Genomic DNA, 23,032 nt, shown 5'->3' on the forward strand with positions numbered 1-23,032 from the left:
TCGGTCAATGGAGAGGAGAGAGACAAGCTTTCATCAAGACTAAGGCTTAACGCTTCATTTTTGGTCCAGAGAGACCATAGGGGCTTCTCAACTCCTTACGATGCAATTCCTCCACCGTTAGATGAAACCTTCAGATGTATATACCACATGTACATTCTTGCACACCATCATGGGCTAAAATGACTGAGTTTATAGAGACCGTCTTGAAGCTGATGAAGAAAGTAGGGGAAGAGCATGAAGCTGCAAAGCTAGACATCGTGGAGCAATTTTTTGGTTTGAGAAAGGGTTGGCGGAGACTGCTGCGGAGTCAGCAGCAGGGGGCAACGCTGGCCCTTTCTTCTTTAGGAATGACTGCCCCTGTTTGCCAGACATCGTGATGTCCTCTCTGGTAAGCTGGAAGGAGATGTATGAGAGCTTGGGCGCATTTACATTCCGGGGCCTTGAGCAGTGCCCACGCATGCATCGGTGGCTATCCACCATGGCGCAACTGCCCGCAGTCACACCCGCCGTCCCCGACAAAGCCCGCCTCTTGACTCATTGGATGCTCTTTCGAGAAGCTGTCATACGAGCGGCGGCGGCGGCGATGGCAAAGTCTTAAGGGTTTCGTGTCATGATTGTGTGTCGATTCTCATCTAGAATTTTTCTGTCATATATTTGTTGGTATAGTTTCTAGAATAACTTCACGGTTGATGTACCCTCACATTTCGTTATTGGTTTGTGATGAAGGTTTTGTAAATGTTTGGCACCCATAAATGATTGGGGGTTATGCTACAGGTGTTGGAAGTATTTTTCTTTCCGTCAAGGTCAGCGTCGCAAAGCAGAGGCTATGAACCGTCAAAGTACAGGGGAGGGGGGCAGCCAATCTGGGCCGTCCCTTTACTGTAAATTAAATCTCGTAATCAACGTTGGATCTTTGCCAGATCAGCGTGCGGAATAGAGTGCCATGCATCTAGTAGGAGCCTCGCACGTCAGTACACAGAAAACAATGAGCTGCCGACACCTCATCGCATGGAATTTTCCGCTCAGGTACCATTGCAGGCCCTCAGGACTATATAACACATAGCATTTAAAGAGGGGGGGTAAGGGGATCAATGGCAAGGAACTGGAATGGGGCTTATCGAGGGGATCTGGACCGTGCATACCTATAAAAACTAAACCTGGACAGCGGGGGGGGCTAAGCAGGCTGGCCAAATTCAAAACATGGTCCATGGGACGCGTGGCGACTGCTGATTGGTTGCATGGTGAGCCCGCGAGTGGGGGGATACGGGGGTTTGGCAGGGGGAGGGTCCTTACAGGATTTTGCGCTACTAGTGGATAATCCCGTCATCGCTATCCGGTCATCGCTCTAGCTCAGCATCGTTTGAGGGCCAAGCAGAGGAGCAGCAAGTGGGGTGAGGGCTCCTTTTCTCGCTGGCTGTGAAGGTTGGGATGCATGCGTTCTGTGTGGGCAGAGCATTGAAGGTGAGCACAATTTTTTTTCTCGCTGAAGGGTTGGATGCGTGGGTTCCATGCATGCTTTCTGCAAGCATCTCAGGGCTCGACCATGGGGTTATGCATGAGCTTGGCCATGTGAAGAAAGGGAGTGCGTTGTGTGGCTGACTATGTGTGTCTCTATGTGTGTGTGTGAGAGAGAGAGAGAAATAGAGGGAATTATTGTCATGCTTTTCATGAGCTAATTTGGCTTGAGGTTGTGGCTAGGGGATGGCTCGTTCACCTGCTAGAAAGGGGAAGAGAACATGGCAAAGGGGTGGTTGCTCTCGCTTCACAAGAGGAAAGGCCGATGTCTCACCAAAGGCAAAGAATGGGGAGGAGGTCCAACCTACGGAGAAGTCCGAGAAGGTGGACATAGCTAAAGAGCAAGAAGAGGGACCCTTCTGTCATGAGGAGAGCTTCACTACTCCTCCCACATCTCCTCATGTAGAAGGGGCTACTTCTCAACCAAGGAGAAGTCCACAGAAGCACACCTTGCATGAGATGGGCACACCCTCGAGACTAAACATCCGTCCGCGAAAGAAGTTGGTGGGCTCAAGGGAATGTGGAGTTGAGACAGAGGATGTAGCAAAGGGAGAAGCACAGGAGGTATTTGAGGATCTTCCAAAGCAAGAAGAGGCAGCCAGTATCCAAGAACCAAAAGTCTATTTAGAGATTGAGCTCCCTGATGGACGGCTAGCACGCCAATGCCGCGCAAGTGCTGATTGCCCAAAGCGATCGGTCTTCATCTTCAAAAGACTACGGATGATGTCTCACCTCAAGACTTTCCATGGAATCACTGTAGAGATTGAAAAGCGCCCTGGAGGTCGCCCCCTCCACAAAGAAGCTGATAGAAGAGCAAACCTCATGCCTAATCCGGAAGTGAAAGCTTGGCATAAAGCAGCTTTAAAGAGATTTGGCGACAAGGATAGGAAGTTTAGGCAAAATTGTAAAAGGTATCAGCGCATCACGCGCATATGGGCTCACCAAGTATGGAAGGACCTCGGAAATCAGTACAAGTACATGTCAGAGGCTGCTTTTATTGAGGAATTTGTGGCTGGGAAGATGCGAGACTACATGGCAGTCAAGGCTCTCTGGCTGGAAAAAATTCAAAAGCGCATTGATGAAGGTTACAACACACATGTAAGTTTCCGATTTGTCTAATTTGATTTTCTTTTGTCATCAATTTTCATAGTATGTTTGCACACCATGTTTGATTAGTTCATTCATTTCTACTAATTCTCTAACTACCATGCTATGGACATTCACAGAAGAGGATGCATGATATTCCTCCTTGGCTTGAGGCAGCCTTGGAGGACACTGACAATGAGGACCCTTTCCAGTATGCTCCCGAAGGAGAGGACGACAATGAGAATTATGAAGACAAGAGAGAAGAGGGCCCAAGACTTGCAGAGACATTAAGCAATCTTAAGCTCGATGAGGATGTATGTGTCTAGGATTTGTAACTTTTGCTTTTTTGTGCATAAATAATTTTGTTTAGGTGTTGAGAGCGGTGAAAAAAAATCCAGCATGCTGATGTGTTCTAATAGATGTGCATTCATTTCTAGCCTACATTGCTTGCAACTCCAACAAAGAAAAAGCTTCTGATTCAAAGAGGGAAGACACAAGATAAAGCTATTGAAATAGGCTCTCCTGATGATGCATCTTTGTCGGCTCTCCTATTTTATGTCGGTAATAACCAGCTGACAGTTGAAAAAATAGGCCATGAAATCAGCCCTGCCACTCCGACACGTAGTAATCGGGCCTTGTACAGGTGGCTTTTGTCAACCATCCCTATGTTCACAGTTTTCTAATTGTTTGATACTTACTATGTTCATGATTGTGGCATGTTGGATGTAGATTCTCTTCACATGTGCCTATGTCGCTCAACTCTCTTCGCTTTGGCCTACGAGTGGACATTGATGATCAGGCTCTACACTTCATCTTATCAAATAAAGCATCCACGCGCACGATGAATCTATTTGCAATGTAATCACCGCCATGTTTTTGTTATTGAGTGGTATGCATTATGGCGAGCAAACATGTGCTTAACATACTCACTTTTACAGGTGGATGGAGTACACACTAGGCTCAGATGTCCTCATGCAAGTGATGCTTGTGGACTCTATGTGGTATTCTATTGTGGATGCGACTTTGGGCAAGCAAGATTCCATGCGGGTCTTACATAACTTCTTCGGGGAGAGGGACTTTGGTGAATGCGTGCTTACATTTTTTCCAATCATTTACAGGTGGTTTGTAAGGAGAGGACAAAGTGCTGCTAGGTATGCTACATTGTGGCTTCTCATTGACATGCTGATGTTGTATCTCTTTGCAACAGGGAGCATTGGACATGTTGTGTTATGTATCTTGCCACACATGCAAAGATTGCTGGGCTACATAGGAGAAAAAACCACATTCTCTACTATGACCCACTTGGGTGGACGACCATGATGGATATTGTACCTGTTTTGCACAGGTACATGGGTTGACTTTGTTCATCATAGCTTGGGGAGGTCGGTATATGAAACAAGTTGATATGGCTATCAATGGTTTTTTATCTTGCTTGTTATGAATATGCAGTGCTATGGAGGCGATGGCCCAAGGAGTAAAAGCTCATGATGTCCAACATGCATTGCTTGAACCTGCCACCAAATTTGAGTTCAAAGTGTTGAAAGTATGTCTCCTTGTGCTCTCTCATGCTTGGAAAATTTAGGGCATGTTAGTCATGTTAATGGTTTGATGTTGTAGGGCCCAATTCAACCAAATGCGATTGACTGTGGGTTTTATGTCATGGCTGCCATTCGCTACATAATTCAGTCTTGCTTGCAGGAGAAGAGCAAAAGCTGGGTATGCTTAGAGTGTGTGTCGAGTGCTATCTTTCTACCATATGCATGTGGATATTAATCTCCTTTCTAATTTCCTTCAAACCTCTTGTGTTTGTCGATGTTGTGCAGGTGAAGAAGACATGGTTCATACACGATGATGTGTTGGCATTGAGGCAAAGCCTCCATAGTTGGTGCTTAGATATAGTAGGGGGGGAATGAGATTATTGCTGGTCACCATATGTGTTGCATTTTACGCTAGAGGAAGCCATGTCTATGGCCGTTTTGTAAAACAACCCATGACACTTTATGTATGATCGGGTTTAGGGCGAGGTTTTGTGTCAGTCTATGCACAATGGTTTTGTATCAGTCTACATGTAATGTCCAGGGTTTGTGTCGATAAAGTATGTATGGCGAGTTTTATGCTGCAATATTCGTTCAAAGAAAGCAAATCATTGGCTACTGACTATGTTTATGTGGGATTGTTTATGGCGGCTAGCCACATCCGAGATCCATATTTTGTCTATGTGCAGGTTCAGGACTATGTTTGATGTATGTGGGAAGTGGCCATGTTTATGTATACAAGCAGGTTTGTTACGGTTGGGTTTATTTATGTTTGCAGGTTTTTGGCTACGTCCGGGTTTAGTTCCATGTGGGGCTAGTGGCCATGTTTGTTTATGTTTGCATGTTTATTTCCACGTCTGGGTTTAGGTGTGGCCAGTGTTTATGGTGTAAGCGGGCTGTATCAGAGTTTTATGCTTGAGCTCGATTGAACCCTGATTCCTCATCCATTTGTGCTGACTCTACGTTTATGGCATTATGGCGAGTTTCGATGGTGTATGGTTGTTGGGCCATATTTATTTTTGTATGCAGGTTTATGGCTTCGTCCAGGTTTAGTGATCAGATGTGGTTGTTGGGCCATGTTTATTTCTGTATGCAGGTTTATGGTTTCGTCTGGGTTTAGTGATCGGATGTATGTTCAACGGCCATGCTTATTTCTGTATGCAGGTTTAGGCTTCGTCCGGGTTTAGTTATTATATGTACTCTCTGATAAGCCAATGTTTATGTGTATATTAGTGATCATGTAATACAAATGGCTCGGTCAATTTGATGTTATGGTGACTCAAGGTTTATGGAATTATGGCGAGGTTCGATTGGTGTTTCTGCCGAGCGACTCTAGGTTTATGGCATTATGGCAAGGTCCGATTGGTGTTTGTGCCGTTGCAATCCATTTCGAGTCTCCTATAACTGATCATGTAACCCTAAATCGGCTCGGTCAATTTGATGTTATGGTTTGTGCTGACTCTACATTTATGGCATTATGGCGAGATTTGTTTTTGTGTGTCTCATGTCTCATAGTATGGTGAGGTTCGAATGGTGTTTGTGCCGACCCTACATTTATGGCATTATGGCGAGGTTTGTTTTTAGTGTCATGCTGGGTGTGTGTGAGCTTTTTGCCAATCAATTTATGGTCATGTCCGAGATTATGGCGAGGTACGATTGGTGGTGTTTGTGCCGACCCTACGTTTAGGGCATTATGGCGAGGTTTTTTTTTAGTGTCATGCTGAATGTGTGTGTGTTTATGGTGAAGTCATGCTCGGTGTGTGAGCTTTTGGCAATCAGTTTATGGTCATGTCTGAGATTATGGCAAGGTCCCATTGTGTATGGATGGAAACTATAAGGACCTTCTTCTAAGGCTGATCTGGAAGATGCAAGACCTAGCAAGAGCAAGAGCAAAAATCAGAATCCCAGAATTGGTAAAAGCATATGTACATGGCTGATGTGCACGCATCCTAAACCTAGCAAAATCGCCATCAAGATCAGTTGAAGCATGACCCTTTTGGGCTCAACCTATAGCCCTATATAGAGATGCAAGACCTGGGAAAAGCCAGAGAAAACTCGGGCCATGAGCTTGTTGTCAACCACCTGGCAAAAGGCTTGTGTTGATGCATTATGGTTTCATTTTGCTGGTGATATCAAAGAGACAACACTTCATTGTTGCGACCACTTACGAGTGATAAAGAACAAACAACCAGATTAAGACAACCCAAATGAACTTTAGGATATATACAAACTAGTCTAGCTTCTTGGGGACCACATCATATCAATCTAATTGTTACAAAAACAAATATATTGCAATTGTCCAAGTCATGTTCACAAAACATACATAGCTTGCAAAGTTCCAATGAGGCATGACATATGAGGATGACCCTAAACCGCACGCAAGTCATATAAAAGTAATTCGTGTCCGCGAGGCATAGATCTTCTGATATATCCTTCCATCATCAAGCTTCACAGTGAGATGTCGTTCACAATCAATATGCGATACCTCGTGGTCACATGCTATGATAGAACCATTGGCCGGGTTCTCACCATCCCATAACTGTACAAGGTGGTTCATGAAATGGGAAGTTGAATTTGCAGACATGTGCTTCTGAGATAGAGGGAGCAAAGCATGGCATGTATGGAAACATACTATATTTGAGCCATCAACAAGAAGGGTTTTGCTACAACAATGCCGGCAATTAACACGTCGCCATTTCTCAAAACGCACTCGATTTCGCCCTCGCTGGTGCTTATATTTCAAGGAACCTGTGTTTCTGGTTTTTTTTGCTGGTTCTGGACAACCTTCAACTGCCTCACCTATGCCATCAATGATACACGATAGCCTGCCATGCCCAAGCCGTGTTTGTGTGACATTTGCCTGGATTTGTTTGATGCTACTCTTTCTTGGCAAGCTGATCTCCTCCGGCTCATGGAGATTCTCCAAGTTCTCCATAGAGATCTTTAATTTCTTTAGAGCAACCTCCTTTTGCTGCAATGTCTACTGTGGTAATACATCAGCCAATTGTCACAAGAACTCCCTAGATTTGTCGATACAATTGACTATCTCCATGTCAACCTGTTGCAAGTATGGTCTAATGCCATTCATATCAGTATCCAATGCTTTGTCATCACATCCATTCCCTGTTTCAAAGACTTGGGCACATTGTTGCATTCCATCGCTGGTTGCAAGGTCAGCCATTGCATGCACGCTATCCACAATAGGTAAAATTGCATCAAGCATTGAAAAATAGCTTTGAAGTATTAACCGAAGCCCATATAGATGCTTGCATTGGGAGGACCAGTCTGGGCAATCACAGTACGAGGATTGCATGCTCACATGGTACCAAGAGTCTGATGTCATGCTTTGAATCTTGAAGAGTAATGTAGATTCGTTCACCACTTGAAGAGTTTCAGGATTAGTCTTGTATCGTTGACATAGCTTCTCCCCAGCAACTAGTGCCTTTGTTGCACTCTTGCTTGAACCATACACAGCAAATCGTCCAGAATCCGCTGTCAATGAACATGCCATGAACTTTACTAAGAGGTAGATCGAAGAGAAAGTCCAAGGAGTGGGACAATAGCTCACCTAGCTCTTGCTTTTGCTTGAAAAACTCCAAGAGAGTTCCTCCCATCCAACTTCCACTCCTCGCATTGCCAACAAGTGCATGTAGTAGATCCAAGGCTGGCCTATTTATCCTCGCATCCAAGAGAGTATACTTGACATATTTCCATAGTCTTTCCACCAAATTCTTTGTGTCCACATTGCCATGGGGAAAAAGACATCCAAACTTCGGCCAGCGTTCACGCCATACGCATGACTTCGAGCACCATCCATTGGAGACATAACGCTGAATATTTTCATGATTGGAGTAGTCCAGCAAGAGGCGCTGAAAGCGAGCTTCAAAGTCGTCCTCGGAGCTGGAGTGCATCAAGTTACACATTGAAGAATAAACATGGTCTTGCATGTGTCTTGGCACTTGCGGCAAAAGGTTCTCCACCCAAGCCTTTTTGACATGAAACCAACAAACCAGGACATGACATGCTACTTGGACTCGTTGTCCTTCACTGTGTTCAGCCCAACAAGCAGGATCATCTTTGACGGCACTCAAGATGGCATTCAATTCTTGGGGACATTTGTCTATCACAATTGCATTCGGTCGTATGCTACCCATTCTCGAGAATATTATCCGGATGGTCAATTCAAGGGCAACGCTCTCCTGAATGTCCCAGGGTCACTTGTGCACATCATCAACCACAAAGTAATCCCTGTACCATTTTGATTTGGCAAAACAGCTGCATACAATGGCAACCCATAAACGTTTGTCTTGAATGTGTTGTCCACGGCCCATGCATTATGTTGTGAGAATCGAATACACATCTGAAGCATCCAATCATCTTGAATGATGACGACAAATGGCTTGTTGACGTCTTGCAAAGAATTTGGGTTGTATGGTTGCACATATGCGACCTTTCAAAAGCAATAAGCAACTAAATAAGGACATAAGAAAAAGGAAAACATAAAAATGAAGATAGGGCACTCCAAAGTACCTTCCCTGCGGCTTGTAACTTTAGACCCTCCATGTACATTGCAGACCAATCATTCCCAGATGCACGACCTAGAGAAAACAAAATGGTTAAATAATTAAAGGGGTGACAGGAAAAGAAAATTATCTTGCTACCTTCATGCCATAGGCTATATGCCAACTGTTGGACCTCCTTTGAGATCATGAAGAATCGAAAAGTTGTGCGATCTAACAAGGATGCTCGTTGCTTGTGGAAGTTTTCTTTTGAAACTGACATTTTGGCAACATGGCGACATGTTCCAACATCAAAATAATCCTCCATGCAACATTGAAGCACACTTGGATGAACAGGTAGATGATATAAGTCAGCCCGAGAGCCAAGAACATGGCCCTCATGCGTAGCAGGAAGCAAAATAGTGACCTCATGAACTCCCTCACTGAATTGAACCTGTGCCTTGAAAGGACAACCGCACTTCTTCGTTTTCCTCTCTCTACGCTTGTTTTCTCCATGATGCCTTCTTGAACCACCACGATGACAGACATAGTAGTCCTCTACCTTTCCTTCGCCTACCTTGGCTGATCTTATCTTAACAAGCCTGACTTTATGGTTTATCATAATACTCTCCAGCACATCACACACATGAAATCTATCTGTAATAATTTTTTCACTTGGAGTTTTCTCACTGGCATTGCCCTTCCCTCCAACCTTCTGAAACATAAGCGATTCAGATTGGAGGATAGGATCCTTCTTACATACCTGAAAATTTCTGACCGCATCTCTAATGAATGAAGTAGGTATGCCATGCCTTTTGATATCTGTGCACCATGCAGTTTTCATCTGATTCATAGTTTCCAACATGCTCAAATGAGACCCTTGCTAGTCGACATGATATTGTTCTGTAATGGTTGTCCACTCCTCCTTTGGTGCAATGGCTCTGGGAGGGAGACCCTTCAAGAAGATCCTAACTGATCCATGCCGAGGGGATCCTCGGATCACAAGATTGTCCTTCATCTTGTTCCACCGTTTTACATCATGCATGCCGACATTGTGCAGCATACCCAATGTTGGCTTACAAATCCCTTGAAGATCTAATAGCATAAGGTCATAGCTCTCCTGAGAAAAGCTAAAGAAATGGTGAGAAGCATGCAACTCTGGGTCAAAAGATTGGGTCATGGGTTTCCTCCTATGGATTGAATCTGCAAGGAAGGTTGAAGGGAATTTGGTAAACTCCTTTACTTGGTCACCACCACTAGAATGGGATCCTGATTCCATGGAAGCACTACTTGAGCTTGTTGATGACGAGTTGCCTTCCTCCAACTCCTCATTCAAATCAAATATACGATATTGCTTTTGTTTCTCCCCATCCTTGAAAGCATCCAATCGTGCCTCCATCCTGTCCGGCATCCCTCGATCTCCCTCTGCCTTCCAGGTTACGTTTAAGTCAATGGACTGCATAACTTGTTTTGCCTCCCAAGGTACATTGAGGTCCAGCATTTGTCTGCTCTCCATACCTGTTGTGGCTTCTTCCCTCTACCCTCCTGCCTCTCAGAGATAATGCGTGGCCTCTCTGCCCAAACCCCAACAGCGTGGCCTCCCCGCCTGTCGACCCCCCTGAAAAGCGTCCCAAATTCAAATTTCCACCCTGATGACATGGCACTTCCCTCAGCCTTATCCCGCTTGAATTTGGCCAGCCTGCCCAGCCCCCCCCCCCCCCCCCCCCCCCCCCCCGTTGTCCAGGTTTAGTTTTTACAGGTATGCACGGTCCAGATCCCCTCGATAAGCCCCATTCCAGTTCCCTGCCATTGATCCCCTTACTCCCCCTCTTTAAATGCTATGTGTTATATAGTCCTGAGGATTGCCGGCCCCCCTTCGCCCTGGACTGTCATGCACTGAATAACCCGACTGTCATGCGCTCAGGACTCAATGCTGACCCCGCTTTCCCTGTACTTTGACGGCCGGGAATGGTCCCCTACTGACCATTCCCTCTTTTCAGGGCTCCCCCATGGCTCCTAGCTCCCCTTCCATCACCAAAAGGGGTCGCCCAGAAAAGAGGGAATGGTCAGCACCATAAATCTACTCAACATTCCACATCAAAATCTTGCCCTGCAGAGCAATCGTTGGATCTACGCCACCCGAATAGGCAGAATGAAACGGTACGAGCTGATGTGTGACGACCAATCACATGCTGCCACCTTACTGCGTGTGCACTCTGATCGCACCTGTCAACACTATAGAATCTGGCACCAAGGTGATTACTGGCTGCAGGGGGTTGCCCGCCCCTCCCCCTGACCTTGACGGCCTATCCTTTCCCCACAATACCCCGGCTGCCGTCGGTCACCATGCGGTCAAGGTATTATGGGGAAAGGACACTATGTGTCCTTTCCGTACCCCTTGAAAGGCTGCCCTGCTCACGGCTGAGAGCCATTTTCCAAGCAAAGCATAGGACACCGTTGGATGGGTGGGGGCGGGAGGTGGGTGGTTGTTGTTTACTTAGGTTTGCAATTTTTCCTAGGGAGATCACGGTGTACAAATTGTACAATGGGAGTGGGTTGGTGGAAATCAGTGTGGGTTCAAATGGGTAGCAATTTTTTTCCAATGTTAAATGCTCTCGAGATGCCCACCACGCACTCCTCATCAAGCGCACTACCCTGCGACAATCTCGGCCACGTGCCCTATAGCGCCCCCCCCCCCCCCCCCCCCCCCCCCCCCCCCCCCCCCCCCCCCCCTCAAGTTTGGGTTTTAACTTTAACAGGTATGATCCAGGAATAGGTTGTCACCGGGTATATATGATTATAGAGGAAGTTAATGGTATAGAGCCATACCTAGGAGAGTTTTAATGCTTAATGTCACTTCGTTCAACAATGGGTCCTCGATAGTAGTATGTGTCCCTAGTTTTGGTTTATTCCTTGAAGAGAAGGAATCTCAGACAGATGCGGCGATGCCTCTTTGCCTTTCTCTCAGTGACACTTGTATTTGGGGACACAAAATTTTATAGCTGGGAAGGCGTCACACAAGCCCATCTGTCAATTGTCATGAGTGCTCTTGGAAACAAAGCTCTACCAATTTCTACATAAGCCCTTCTTTCATCCAACTCTTTTTGAGTCCCCTCTCTTTTTTCTATTGAAACGGTAATCTACTAGATTCTCTATCTCTCGTCTCCTACTTTGGGAGGATTTATCATAGACTCTTAGAGAGAGAACCTCTTTTTACCTTTCATAATGTGCCATTTACATACATGTACGTATGCTCAACGGAGGTACAAGAGTCATGTGGGCGACTTGGAACTACATAAGGAGTTGATTTACCACCATAAAATTGATTGTTGAGCATGATATGCGTGCATGTGCACGCATGAGAGAGAGAGAGAGAGAGAAGAAGAAGAAGAAGAGAGTTTTAACATTGTAGGAAACTATCCAGAGAGAGAGAGAGAGAGAGAGAGAGCTCCATGCATTGGATTCTTGGTCCTCGGTTTTGATAGATATGTAAGAACATTGCTATGCTATAATGCCCGAGTATTTAAACTATTGAAGTCTTTCACAAGTTGACAAGAGTGAAATTTTCTTTCATTTAATTAGATTTAGTGTGTGTAAATTGATTTTGGAATGTTCTTTTTTTTTTGTCAATATACTTGTCCTCATCATTTTTAGGGTTTTTGGAGGGAAGCAAGCCCACCAATAACTTTGTCCCGGAATCTTATGTGCATGATTTCTCCATCGCACTCAATCTTGTTGGAATCTTTGAGCATGCCTGCAGCTGAATAAATATTCTTGCATAATACATTTCACCTAATTCAACAAAACCAGAATGACTATATGCATTAAGCACACATGAAAAAGTGACTGAATTTGGGGATGGCCTACACACCTTTGCATCCGCTCAAAATACCTCAATGTTTCCTCACCCCATCCTTGCTGAGCATATCGTGCAATTAGTGCATTCCAAGAGAAAAAATCTTGAATAGGAAGCTTGTCTAGTGCTTCTTCTGCTTTTGCAAGTTCCCCACATTTTACATACATATCCACTAAAGCAGTACTAAGCACACGTGTATTGCCAAGCAGCCCCTGATTGATAATCTCATCATGGATTTGTTTGGCCTTGTCAATTGCTCCTGTGCTGGCACACGCCTTCGACACACAAGAAAAGTGAGTGTCAAGGATGAATCCCTCACGCTGCATCATCTCAAAATGCCTAAGAGCTTCCTCACCCTGCCCCTGTTTTGCATATCTTACAATCATTGCTGACCAAGAAACTACATCCCGACAAGGAATATTATCAAGCCTTTCCTTTACTAGAGTATCACATTTTGCATACATGTAGACCAAAGAATTTCCAAGAACGAAATCCTTCTGTAGCTAACCCAAACTCATGATCTTTCCATGAATTTGCTTACCCCTGTCAAGGTCTCCTATGCTGCCACAAGCCTTCAAAATGCATGTGTACGAACCGGCACTTGGAGAGAGCACCTCGTGCTGCATTTGGTCAAAGCATTTCAGAGCTTCTTTGCCCTACCTCTCTTGGGCTTATCCTGCCATCAGTGCACTCCAAGATACGACATTGCAATGGGGAAGCTCAATCAGCACTTTGTGCGTTTTCACAATCTCACCACACTTAACATACACGTCCACCAAAGCACTGTGACATACATGTCCACCAAAGCACTGCCAAGCACAATGTCTTTCTTTAGCAATCCTAACCTCGCAAGTGCATCATGAATCTCCTTGTCTTTGTCTACTGCTTTGATGCTTTCACAAGCCTTCAAGAGGGAAATAAAGGTAACAGCATTTGGATAGAAACCCTCGCGTTTGATAGTGTCAAACAAGGTCAGAGACTCATCACCTTGGCCCTGTAGTGCTTACCTAGCAATTAATGCAGACCAAGCCATTGCATCCCTATCTGTACTTTTTTTTTTTGAGTGCTCCGCACTTGGTATACATGTCCATGAGGGCAATCCCGGGTACACTATCTTTTCCCCAAAAACCTTGTCGTACACTCTCATCATGAATCCGCTCACCCTTTTGAAGGGCTTTCAAGATACCACATGCTTTCAATATGCAAATATAGGTGATTGCATCTAGAGAGATGTCCCTCATATTGCATCTCTTCAAAAAAACTCCTTGGATTGACCACTATGAGCGTATCTTGTAATCAATGCGAACCAGGACACTAACATTTTGGACAAGAAGCTTGTCAGCCACTTCTTGTGCTTTTCAATTGCACCACATTTGGCATACATACTCACTAAGCTGCTTGTAACATAAGGGTTTGTTTCGAGCCAGCCTGTTTCCAAAATATCATAATGCATAGTACAACAAGCTTGTGACGGGCATCGCGGGTGTGATGAGCCTGGCTCTGAAGCAGGATGGATTTACGTCTGCTGCCAACGCGAGTGGCGAGTACGCATTGGCACAATGCATGGGCTACTTGAACGAGTCGAAGTGCTCGGACTGCTTGACCAACACATCCCAGCAAGCTTTTTGCAATGGGGCGCTGAGCAAGCAGGTGCATCTCGACCGCTACTATTATGACTACGAGCTTTACAGATTCTTCGAGGCGCCGCCCTCCCCTGATCCTCCCGCACTAGCTTCGCTCACCCTTCCGCCGCCCACCAAATCTTCTGATTTTACTTTGCTGCTTAGTTCGCTGGCTTTTGGTTGCACCACTGCTGTAGTTTTTTGTTTATGGCACCAATGAGCGCTTGCCAAGTGGCACCCTTGAGAGTTCAAGAAACTTTTTGGGCCTATTGAGCAACTAGAGTGCTCCATTAGCTGTTTTCGCATCGAATTGAGATCGAGAAAAGTATTGAAAAAACTATATATACTATTTCAACACTTCTCAAGTGAAAAAAAATCGACAAGTTCTATTATTTGATGCTATTTATTATGTATAAGATATTTATTAACTAGGAGGGAAGACATTAAAATGAAGCACACATACGTGTAGAGAGAGAGTTTTCATCAAAGCGTGTTATATTTTTTACCTGAGAGTGTGTTTGGATACCGATCCTAGTGTTTCATAAGTGTACCTCGTAAAAAACCACAAGGAGGGTTAGAGTTTTGTCAAGCTCAATGTTGGTAATCATACAAGATGTCAATGTTTGTAATCATACAAGATGTCAATGTTATTAATTGTTTGTTATTTATTTTGTTATGTTTCAAAAAAAGAAAAACATGCAAGTCTCCTTGCATGGGGGAGTTTGCACAGTCCTCCCCAATTCTTATAATACGAGGGAATGTGTCATTCCCACGGCAGCGTGCAAACTTCAATGTGTTCCTTTCATTGCATTCTCGGCTGTCAAGGGTAGAATGTGGTAGTTATTACTCACCTCTCACTCAAATATCTCGTGTTTGTAAATGTGTACGAGTTGTATCCAGGCTTCTTTATACATTGACTACAATGAAACATAATAACATTATAAAGGTATAAAAATTAAGTAGAGCACATGAAACATTTTTCTAACTGTGAACATTTGACAATTAGAATAAAAATTAGAACAATTTGCGAGTATTTGCACCAATCTAAGTACAATGCTATTTCATTACAAAGGTTTGTCGTCTTTCATAATGACAGGAATGAACGTATGCAGTTATCAATCTTATCATGATTTCTCGCTGTCTGACTTTGAGTCCAGCACTAGTAATTTGCAGCAGTTGTGGGATATTGAGTGGCCATTTGGGATGTATGAGGTTCATCCTTCTCAACTATGCAAACCACTTGTTTAGTAAAATGAAAAAATGAGCCAATGATGTGTCAAGCTAGAGAGCTCTTGTTTAAGCAAAGTATCACTACAAGAGGTTGTGTGCTCTTGTGACGCTGTTAGCGACGGAAATACACTGGGTTTTTATAACCCCCGACGTCGCTAAAACCGTCGCTACGAGCGTCGCTACGAGAGCGTCGCTATAGGCGTCGCTATATAGAGACGTTCATAGCGACGGTTATAGCGACGTTTACATAGAAGACTATAGCGACGCTATAGAGCCATAAATAGCGACGGTTATAGCGACGCCCGAGAGAATTTTTTTTTCGGTGACAGGGCATTGAATGCCCTGCCACCCATCAACCATATTGTACTTGATTCACTTTTTGAAAAAGTGCAAGGGTAGATAATAGACCCAAAATAGTCACCCACAAGACGCATTGTTTGCAAAATTGACAAGCGTAAAATTGACAATTGTACACATCATAGGCAAAATGAATTGATTGGCAAATGTAATAATGACAATTGTACAACATCATAGGCATAAAGAATTAATTGGCAAAAGGAACTGCGGTGACAAATGTAATAATATACATGGTTCAAAAAGACGTATAAAATCCGTCTCATGATACATAAGCTATGAGAAACCCTAAACTAATGCTATCTAGCTACGGCTAAACTAACGTCGTCTAGTCGGACGTCTCATCGCGTCCAAGCGGCGTATCTGTCGGATTCTGCAAAAAAAGACAATAAGACAGCTTTCAGTAAGTATAAACATATAACGACATTTATAAAACAATACAAAAAATAGAAAAGAGTAAACCCTAATACTAACCATGCCTCTGTGAGAACTGAGAATGTCCATCAGCGCGTTTAAGCCCTTCCTGCCTGCGTACTCGCGCTCGTACGGTGTGGGATCACGTCCTGTCATCCACCACTGTCAAAACATACAAAGATTTCATTATGTTAGAATTAAAAAACTCATAAACCCTAAACTATCGAACATAAAGAGCAATGCGAAAACACTTACAAAATCGGCCTCAAATGATGCCCATCCACCGCTCCCCAAGTGGTGCGAGCTCCCTGCCTCTACTCGTGCTCTGGCTGCATCCTTTTGTTGCTTCCACTTGTCGGGATTCTCGCGCGCTGCTTTCTTCGCATTCTTCCAATCTTCTTTGGCCAGCCAATCTGGCCTGTTCCACCCATTCTTGATTGCTTTTTGCACTTCGGAACGCTTGTGTTTGCAGTATTCGCGCATTCGAATCTTCATAAGGTCTTCATTGAAGCGCTGATCCCGTGTTGGAACGGGAAACTCATCATGAAGTATGCTAATGACTCTGTTTTTTAAATCACTTGGTACTTCACTCCATTTGTTTAGTATGTAGTGTCTAAACAGCTGAGAGCAAAGACCACGCATGCGCGAGATCACCTTCTTGCCATCATCATCCATGATGATGCCGCCGCTGAAGTCGACGGAGTAAGGCAAGCCCTCTGGCCAGTGACGCGTGAACCTGGGTGTCCCGGCAGGGGTCTCTAGCGGCGTGTCAATGGGGGTACGGACGTCAGGTGTCTCCACCGGCGTCTGGGCCCCGAAGCGAGGAGTGTCGAGTGGGGTGGCTCCTGGCGGAGTAGGTAGATGTGTGTAGCTGCTAGGAACAGTCAGCCGCGCAAAACCTGGCGTAGATGGCGATGCTGTGGCTGGTGTGGGGGCGGGCAAAGAAGGGGAGGGTAAAGAGCCTCGTCGAACATGAGGCGGTGTGGAGGCATCGGCGGCGGAATCCCCACAACAACCGCCACCGCCACCACTAGAGCGCCGGTGTCTAGACGAGTGTGAAGATCGTCTCGTCGACGCTGAAGCTTCGGAGCGCGCCGAATGCTCCGAAAGAGAGGGAGATGCGGATGGAGTAGGAACGCGCGATGATGCGCCAGAGCGATGACGCTCCACGTACCACTGTCTCTGCTGCGGTGACAAAGAAGAAAGAAACTCCTTATCATCCATACCTGCATTAAACACACGAATATTTAAACTTAATATTGAATGAATAGAGTAGACAATGACGCAAAGACCATTAAATACAATGACGTAATGACGCATATAAATACAATGACGCAATGAATTGAGTGATAGAAGAGACAAGTCTAAAACTTAGAATTTTCAATCAAAAGATGTGAGCGCGAGTAGAAAAGAGCGTTATACACCATGGAAGGTACTTAGAGAGCCAGAGCTTTTACAACACGGAGCAAAATTATTCAAATACAATATTTGTGGCTTTAAGAGATCTCTCTCTCATCCTCGCATAACTCAGCATAACTTCCTATATCTATATAGAGCTCTCCGTTTAAACACATATCCTCTGTTTCATTTTGTAGCTCCTCTGCATGCACCCCATATAGAGTAGTAGCATCTTGATGCTCGTCTGGCACCACCGCAGCGGCTTCTGATTGAGCATCTTCTCTGATCTCCTCCATTGATGCCGTTGTGATTGGCACATGGTAGCCTTCATACGTCCTTGCACTACGAGGGGCTACCTCTATGACGTACCACCAGTTTGATGTAGACTTTGTAGGATGAAATATTACCTGCCAGAGCCACATAACTTACATGAGAGCTTTCAAGCACATAACTTGTAAAAGGGGGATGTTAACTATTTACATACTTACTTGTTCACAATGCTCTGGTAGTACGAAAGTGTCTCTTAGCTCAGTCCATTTCTTAGTAGAATCCACCTCAAGAAAACCAGACCCTCCTCTACGCACAGTAGCGTTGCGACCCTCCATGATTATCTTGAACCATTGCACGTCGAACAAGTCGACAAAAAATCCTCTGTAATCGATCCTCAAAATCTCTTGCAGCGTGCGGAAGTAAGTGAGTTCCACCACCACAGGATCTGCATCAGAGGAACGTCGTCGACTAAACTGTTCAAATTTTGCCATGATTCCACAATCTTGAGTAAAACGCTTTTTGTCGATCCGTTCCACCCTAAAATGTCGACCTTTATACCATGCTGCTGTGTATGACTTATACTACAACGAACAAAGATTATGAGTGGCCGTTCAAACGTTTAGAAATAAAGTCACTAGCATGTCGTACATTGCAAACTTACCTTGGTCGCGCAACCCCGAGAGTACTCCCACTCTTCCTCAGTCACTTCGTCACCGCATTGTTGTGCTCTTTTCAATTGGTTGTGCAACCATCTTAAGCTCATGAAGGTTGGTAGGCTCTCCAGACCCGTCGGATAGTGCATCGGTGGTCGTCTTCCCCGTCTCCGCTCGATTCGTGCCCTTTGTCGCTCTTGATTTGCATCCTCATATTGTGAAATCCACTTTTGCATCACTGGATTGTGAAGCATGCAAAATCGGTTGATTTTAGCCTCTAGATCTTCCGTCATCTTCTTCTCAACACCGAGATTGCACATGACAATCCCAGATATGCGCTCATCATCTATGGTTCGCCATAGCGTGTCCCGGGCTTTATCAAATCCGTCTAGCCACTCTCCAATGTACACTAGGGACTCTGATACCAACCAACCTTCTGCCATGCTACCCTCCGGACGTGCCTTTTGACGCACATATCCCTTAAGCGTTTTCATGAAACGTTCTAAGAAGAACATCCATCTGGAATGAACTGTGCCAGCTATTTTCACCTCATCAACTATGTGAACTCTCTAGCTGTAGCACTTCACAGCATCTTAACATCTTTTCACAGTAGATCTTTTCACTGTTCGTCTAACTCTAAACCCTAAACCGTAAGTAATTCTTGCATGGACTCGATCTAACGTAAATAAGCGTAAATCTAAATAAACGTAAATCTAACTAAAAATAAACCTAAATCTAATTTAACGTAAGTCTACATCTAACCTAATCTTTAACGTCTTTTGGGATAGTTTCCTATGACGTTAAAACTCTCTTCTTCTTGTGTGTGTGTGTGGGTAAACCTATATAAACCTAAGTCTAATCTAATATAACATAAATCTAAATCTAACGTAAATTATGTTATATTAAAAACAGAGAACTAAACTAACAAGGATTATAAGAACCTTAAAACTGATTTAACACATAATTTTTCACATAACTCGGCAAGAGTTGGCATTCTCATCACTAAAGATGTGAGAGTTAACTTCCGGCGGTGACGCTGCCTCATCTCCATCCACATCTGACGACAGCAATTGGCCCTTTAGACCATTCTTGCTCTTGTTACTAACTTTGAAGTTGCTGTTGAATGACTAGAGGTTGTCTAGATGGTCATTGTGTCGGGGATGTAGTGACTCTTGCCGCCGTGAAGATCCACCTTCTTCCCTATCTTCTGAAGACATTTCACCAGTACTTTTGGATCGACGGAGCCCACCATGAGTGAAGGCAGCAATACCCTATATTCCATTGAGGGCTTTCTTCACCCGCTTCATGCAGGCATCGCAGTCTATGGAAACCTAAATCTAATCTAATATAACGTAAATCTAAATCTAGCATAAATAAACGTAAATCTAATTAAAAATAAACCTAAATCTAATCTAATTTAACGTAAGTCTACATCTAACCTAATCTTTAACGTCTTTTAGGATAGTTTCCTACGACGTTATGACTCTCTTCTTCTTGTGTGTGTGCACGTGTGTGGATGTGTGTGCCAATAAAAAGAGATAAATGGTATAACCTTTCTATCACCCATGCCAAGTATGATAGATTGGTTATGCCATTTCCCTCTTGAATAATAGGTCTTGAGTTCAACTCCTCGTCAGCTAGATCTTTAGGTCTTTTAATTTTAATTAGTTTCCTACGACGTTAAATTAGTTTCTCTCTCTTTCTCTCTCAATGTGTGTGCGTTTTTTTGGATCGTATGCATGTTTTCTCTCTCTTTTCCTCTCTCAATGTGTGCGTTTTTTGTTTATGCATGTTCTCTCTCTCTTTTCCTCTCTCAATGCGTGCGTTTTTTGTTTATGCATGCTCTCTCTCTCTTTTTCCATCTCAATGTGTGTGTGCATTCTTTGTTTATGTATGTGTGTGTGCGTTTTTGTTTATGTTTGTACTCTCTCTCTCTCTCTCTCTCAAAAACACTATGTGAGTGTGTGTGTATGTGTGTGTGTGAGAGAGAGAGAGAGAGGGAGAGAGAAAGAGGGGAAGGGAACATGAGAGTGAGGAGAGGGAAGGAGCATACCTGGCTCTCCTTCCTCTCCTCGTGTGTGTGTGTGTTTGTGTGTGTGTGTGTGTGTGGAGAAGAAAGAGAGAGAGAGAGAGAGAGAGAGAGAGAGAGAGAGAGAGGGAGGGAGAGCGTTACCTGCTCCTTGCTTGAGGGCGCCGAAAAACTCAGATCTGAGATCTGAGTTTTTGGGCGCGCTCTGTTATTTTTTTAGCCCAGTCGGCGTTGCTATGAGCGTTGCAAATTTCCAAAGAAATTTGCAACGCTCATAGCGACGCCGGGATTTTTTTTTTGAGCGTCGCTGTGTGAGCGTCGCTAATATGAATAGCCTCTTGTAGTGTATCACATGCCTTCGAGATGCAAGCATAGGTAATTACATCTAGTGAGAAATGCCATTGCTTAGCATTTGCTGGAAACAACCCAGAGCTTTTTTTGTGGAGTGTTTCAAGAGATGATAGTCCGAACGAAAAGCTACTCAAGCACCTTTTGAGCTTTCTCAATAACACTTCTTCTCGCATATGTGATCGTTGCTCCTACGTATTGCCATACGTTTTCAAGATGCAAGCATAGGTGATTACATTAGGAGAAATATGCTTGTTTTGCATGTTGGAAATAGCCAAGTAGAGCTTCTTTGCTCTGCCACTGTTGGGCATATCCCGCAATCAATGCACTTGCAGAGATATGTGCTCACTTTGCTTTAGCTGAAAATATTCTAGAGCTTGCTTGATCGCCTGATGTCCGTCTCATATCCCGCAATCGGTGCATTCCAAGAGGCAACATTCCAGACACGAAGCTCCTCCAGCGCTTTTTGTGCTTTCTCAATCGCACCACATTTGGCATACATATCGATGAAGACAATGTCAAGCACGAAATCTTTTTTCAACAGTCTCTGACTAGCAATATGACTGCAAATTTTTGTACCCATATCAACATCTTGTGTAGAGCCACGTGCCTTCAAGATGTATGTGTAAGTGATTGCATCTGGAGAGAGGCCCTCGCTACTACTAAAAATAGACTAGAGCTTTCTCCTTTGGGGAAAATCATGCAATCAGTGAATTCCAAGAGTCCACACCTAGAAAGGAAGTTGGAAATACCCTAGAGCTCTCTGGCCCTACTCATGTGGTGCATATTCCGCGACTAGTGTATTCCAAGAGTCTACACTCCAAACAGGTAGCTCCTCAAGCACTTGCATAGAGCCACATGCCTTGAAGTTGTAAGCATAGCATTCACAATGAAAGGATGGGTGACTAAATTTGAAGAGATACACTCGCTCTTGTTGCACACATCCCACAATCAGTGCATTCCAACAGGCGTCATTCCGGACAGAAAGTTGCTCAAGCACTTTTTGTTCTTTCTCAAGGGCGTCACATTTGGCATACATATCGACCAAAATAGTGTCCAACTAGTGGAGAGACAGCCTCACTTTGCATCTATTCAAAACATACCAGCCTCTTTGCCCATCTCTGCATCTTCCAAATTGCGACATGCCTTCAAGATGCAAGCATAGGTAATTGCATCTAGAGAGATGCACTTGTTTCATATAGAGAGATATGCTTGCTTTGCATTTGCTAAAAATTTTATAGAGCTTTCTTGCTTCCTTGATGTTTGGCACATCCCGCAACCAGTGCATGCAAGAGTGACCACTCCTCATAGGATGCTGAAAACAACTTAAATATTTTTGGCCTTGCTTTCGCGGTGCGTATCCGGCGAGCAGTGCATTTCAAGAGATGCCATTCCCATCATTCAATGCATCTGACAAGCAACATTTCGGACAAAATGATCATGAAGAACATACCCAGATCATATCACATCTAAGAAAAACATCTCAAAGCTTACTCACCTACCCTTACTTGGCATATCCAAATATAAAGCACTTTGAGAGACTTAGTCTGGTTAAAATAGCTTAGAGCTGCCTTGCCACAACCATGTCTCTCCTATCAAGTAATCAATGTCTCACTTTTCATGTGGCTAAAATAGCTTAGAGATGCCTTGCCACAACCATGTCTCTCCTATCAAGTAATCAATGTTCTCTAAGAGGAGACAATTGGTAGAAAAAGCTCATCCAAAAGTTTTTGCAGTTCCGTGAGGGCACCACATTCGGCATACATATTGATCAAAACACCCGATAAGCATGACATTTTCCTCCAACGGCCCGTGACTAGAAATTTCATCATCATGAATTCTCAAACCCATGTGAAGGTCTTGCAGAAGGCGGCCAACTTTCAAGGTGCAAGGATGGGTGAATCCATTTGGAAAAAGGACTTCCCTTTGCATCTAGTTAAAATAGCCTAGAGCTCTCTGGCCCTGCTCTTGTTGGAGACATGCCGCAATCAATGCATTCCAAGATGCAGCATTCCAGACAGGAAGCTCATCATCCATTATTTGGACTGCAATCCCTAGACAATTATAATTGGTCTTGCCAAAATGGCCAAGTAGATTGAGGGTGATAGCTACTGGCCGAATGGGATTTGAGTGAGCAATTTCCAATGTTATCAGAGTGTTTTTGAGAAGCTGCCTGCTCAAAACACAGGTTTCTCTTGAAACCCGGTTATGTACCTTGGCCGC

At 44.2% G+C, this 23,032-nt stretch overlaps 5 protein-coding genes across 6 annotated transcripts in view; 1 reads left to right on the forward strand and 4 right to left on the reverse strand.

The window, feature by feature from the left end:
• Window positions 1-1,333: 1,333 nt before the first annotated feature.
• Window positions 1,334-4,730, forward strand: LOC147458584 (uncharacterized). The gene is made up of 9 exons (XM_086511868.1): window positions 1,334-2,613; window positions 2,742-2,915; window positions 3,039-3,244; window positions 3,331-3,459; window positions 3,540-3,719; window positions 3,809-3,946; window positions 4,051-4,144; window positions 4,219-4,317; window positions 4,425-4,730. Exons 1-9 carry the CDS (start codon window positions 1,702-1,704, stop codon window positions 4,512-4,514), a joined length of 2,022 nt encoding a protein of 673 aa, XP_086367994.1. The 5' UTR covers window positions 1,334-1,701; the 3' UTR covers window positions 4,515-4,730.
• A 2,804-nt stretch (window positions 4,731-7,534) lies between these two features.
• On the reverse strand, window positions 7,535-8,290 carry LOC147458585 (uncharacterized). Its single transcript, XM_086511869.1, has one exon. The coding sequence runs from the start codon at window positions 8,288-8,290 to the stop codon at window positions 7,535-7,537; it is 756 nt and encodes a 251-aa protein (XP_086367995.1).
• A 1,228-nt stretch (window positions 8,291-9,518) lies between these two features.
• LOC147458586 (uncharacterized) lies at window positions 9,519-10,151 on the reverse strand. Its single transcript, XM_086511870.1, has one exon. The coding sequence runs from the start codon at window positions 10,149-10,151 to the stop codon at window positions 9,519-9,521; it is 633 nt and encodes a 210-aa protein (XP_086367996.1).
• A 2,184-nt stretch (window positions 10,152-12,335) lies between these two features.
• On the reverse strand, window positions 12,336-13,732 carry LOC147458587 (putative pentatricopeptide repeat-containing protein At3g15130). The gene is made up of 5 exons (XM_086513441.1): window positions 13,631-13,732; window positions 13,246-13,485; window positions 13,033-13,111; window positions 12,528-12,891; window positions 12,336-12,450 (listed from the first exon to the last, which is right to left on the reverse strand). Exons 1-5 carry the CDS (start codon window positions 13,730-13,732, stop codon window positions 12,336-12,338), a joined length of 900 nt encoding a protein of 299 aa, XP_086369567.1.
• A 2,092-nt stretch (window positions 13,733-15,824) lies between these two features.
• The window catches only part of LOC147458588 (uncharacterized), a 56,907-nt gene continuing 49,699 nt past the window's right edge, over window positions 15,825-23,032 (reverse strand). For both annotated transcript variants that reach the window (XM_086513244.1, XM_086513245.1), the window contains exons 3-5: window positions 16,367-17,337; window positions 16,172-16,273; window positions 15,825-16,070 (exon numbers count right to left, since the gene is read on the reverse strand). In XM_086513244.1, coding sequence (XP_086369370.1) covers window positions 16,026-16,070; window positions 16,172-16,273; window positions 16,367-17,337 — 1,118 coding nt within the window. In that variant the 3' untranslated portion in view covers window positions 15,825-16,025. The remainder of the gene's footprint in view (window positions 16,071-16,171; window positions 16,274-16,366; window positions 17,338-23,032) is intronic.

The sequence above is a fragment of the Adiantum capillus-veneris genome, chromosome 5 (genome assembly GCF_014529385.1).
Source record: "Adiantum capillus-veneris isolate H3 chromosome 5, ASM1452938v2, whole genome shotgun sequence".
Classification (NCBI taxonomy): Eukaryota; Viridiplantae; Streptophyta; class Polypodiopsida; order Polypodiales; family Pteridaceae; genus Adiantum; species Adiantum capillus-veneris.

What these genes read in the sequence shown, in the direction of transcription:
- LOC147458587 (XM_086513441.1), bottom strand. Translation starts at nt 13,732, where the DNA reads ATGAGGGACATCTCTCTAGATGCAATCACCTATATTTGCATATTGAAA. An exon ending in AGCGGATTCATGATGAGAGT is followed by an intron (nt 13,486 to 13,630) that starts GTACGACAAGGT and finishes TAAGCACTACAG; the next exon opens with GGCCAAGGTGATGAGTCTCT. An exon ending in CATAGGAGACCTTGACAGGG is followed by an intron (nt 12,892 to 13,032) that starts GTAAGCAAATTC and finishes GTCGGGATGTAG; the next exon opens with TTTCTTGGTCAGCAATGATT.
- LOC147458586 (XM_086511870.1), bottom strand. Translation starts at nt 10,151, where the DNA reads ATGGAGAGCAGACAAATGCTGGACCTCAATGTACCTTGGGAGGCAAAA.
- LOC147458584 (XM_086511868.1), top strand. Translation starts at nt 1,702, where the DNA reads ATGGCTCGTTCACCTGCTAGAAAGGGGAAGAGAACATGGCAAAGGGGT. An exon ending in AGTAATCGGGCCTTGTACAG is followed by an intron (nt 3,245 to 3,330) that starts GTGGCTTTTGTC and finishes TGTTGGATGTAG; the next exon opens with ATTCTCTTCACATGTGCCTA. An exon ending in ACGATGAATCTATTTGCAAT is followed by an intron (nt 3,460 to 3,539) that starts GTAATCACCGCC and finishes TCACTTTTACAG; the next exon opens with GTGGATGGAGTACACACTAG.
- LOC147458585 (XM_086511869.1), bottom strand. Translation starts at nt 8,290, where the DNA reads ATGGGTAGCATACGACCGAATGCAATTGTGATAGACAAATGTCCCCAA.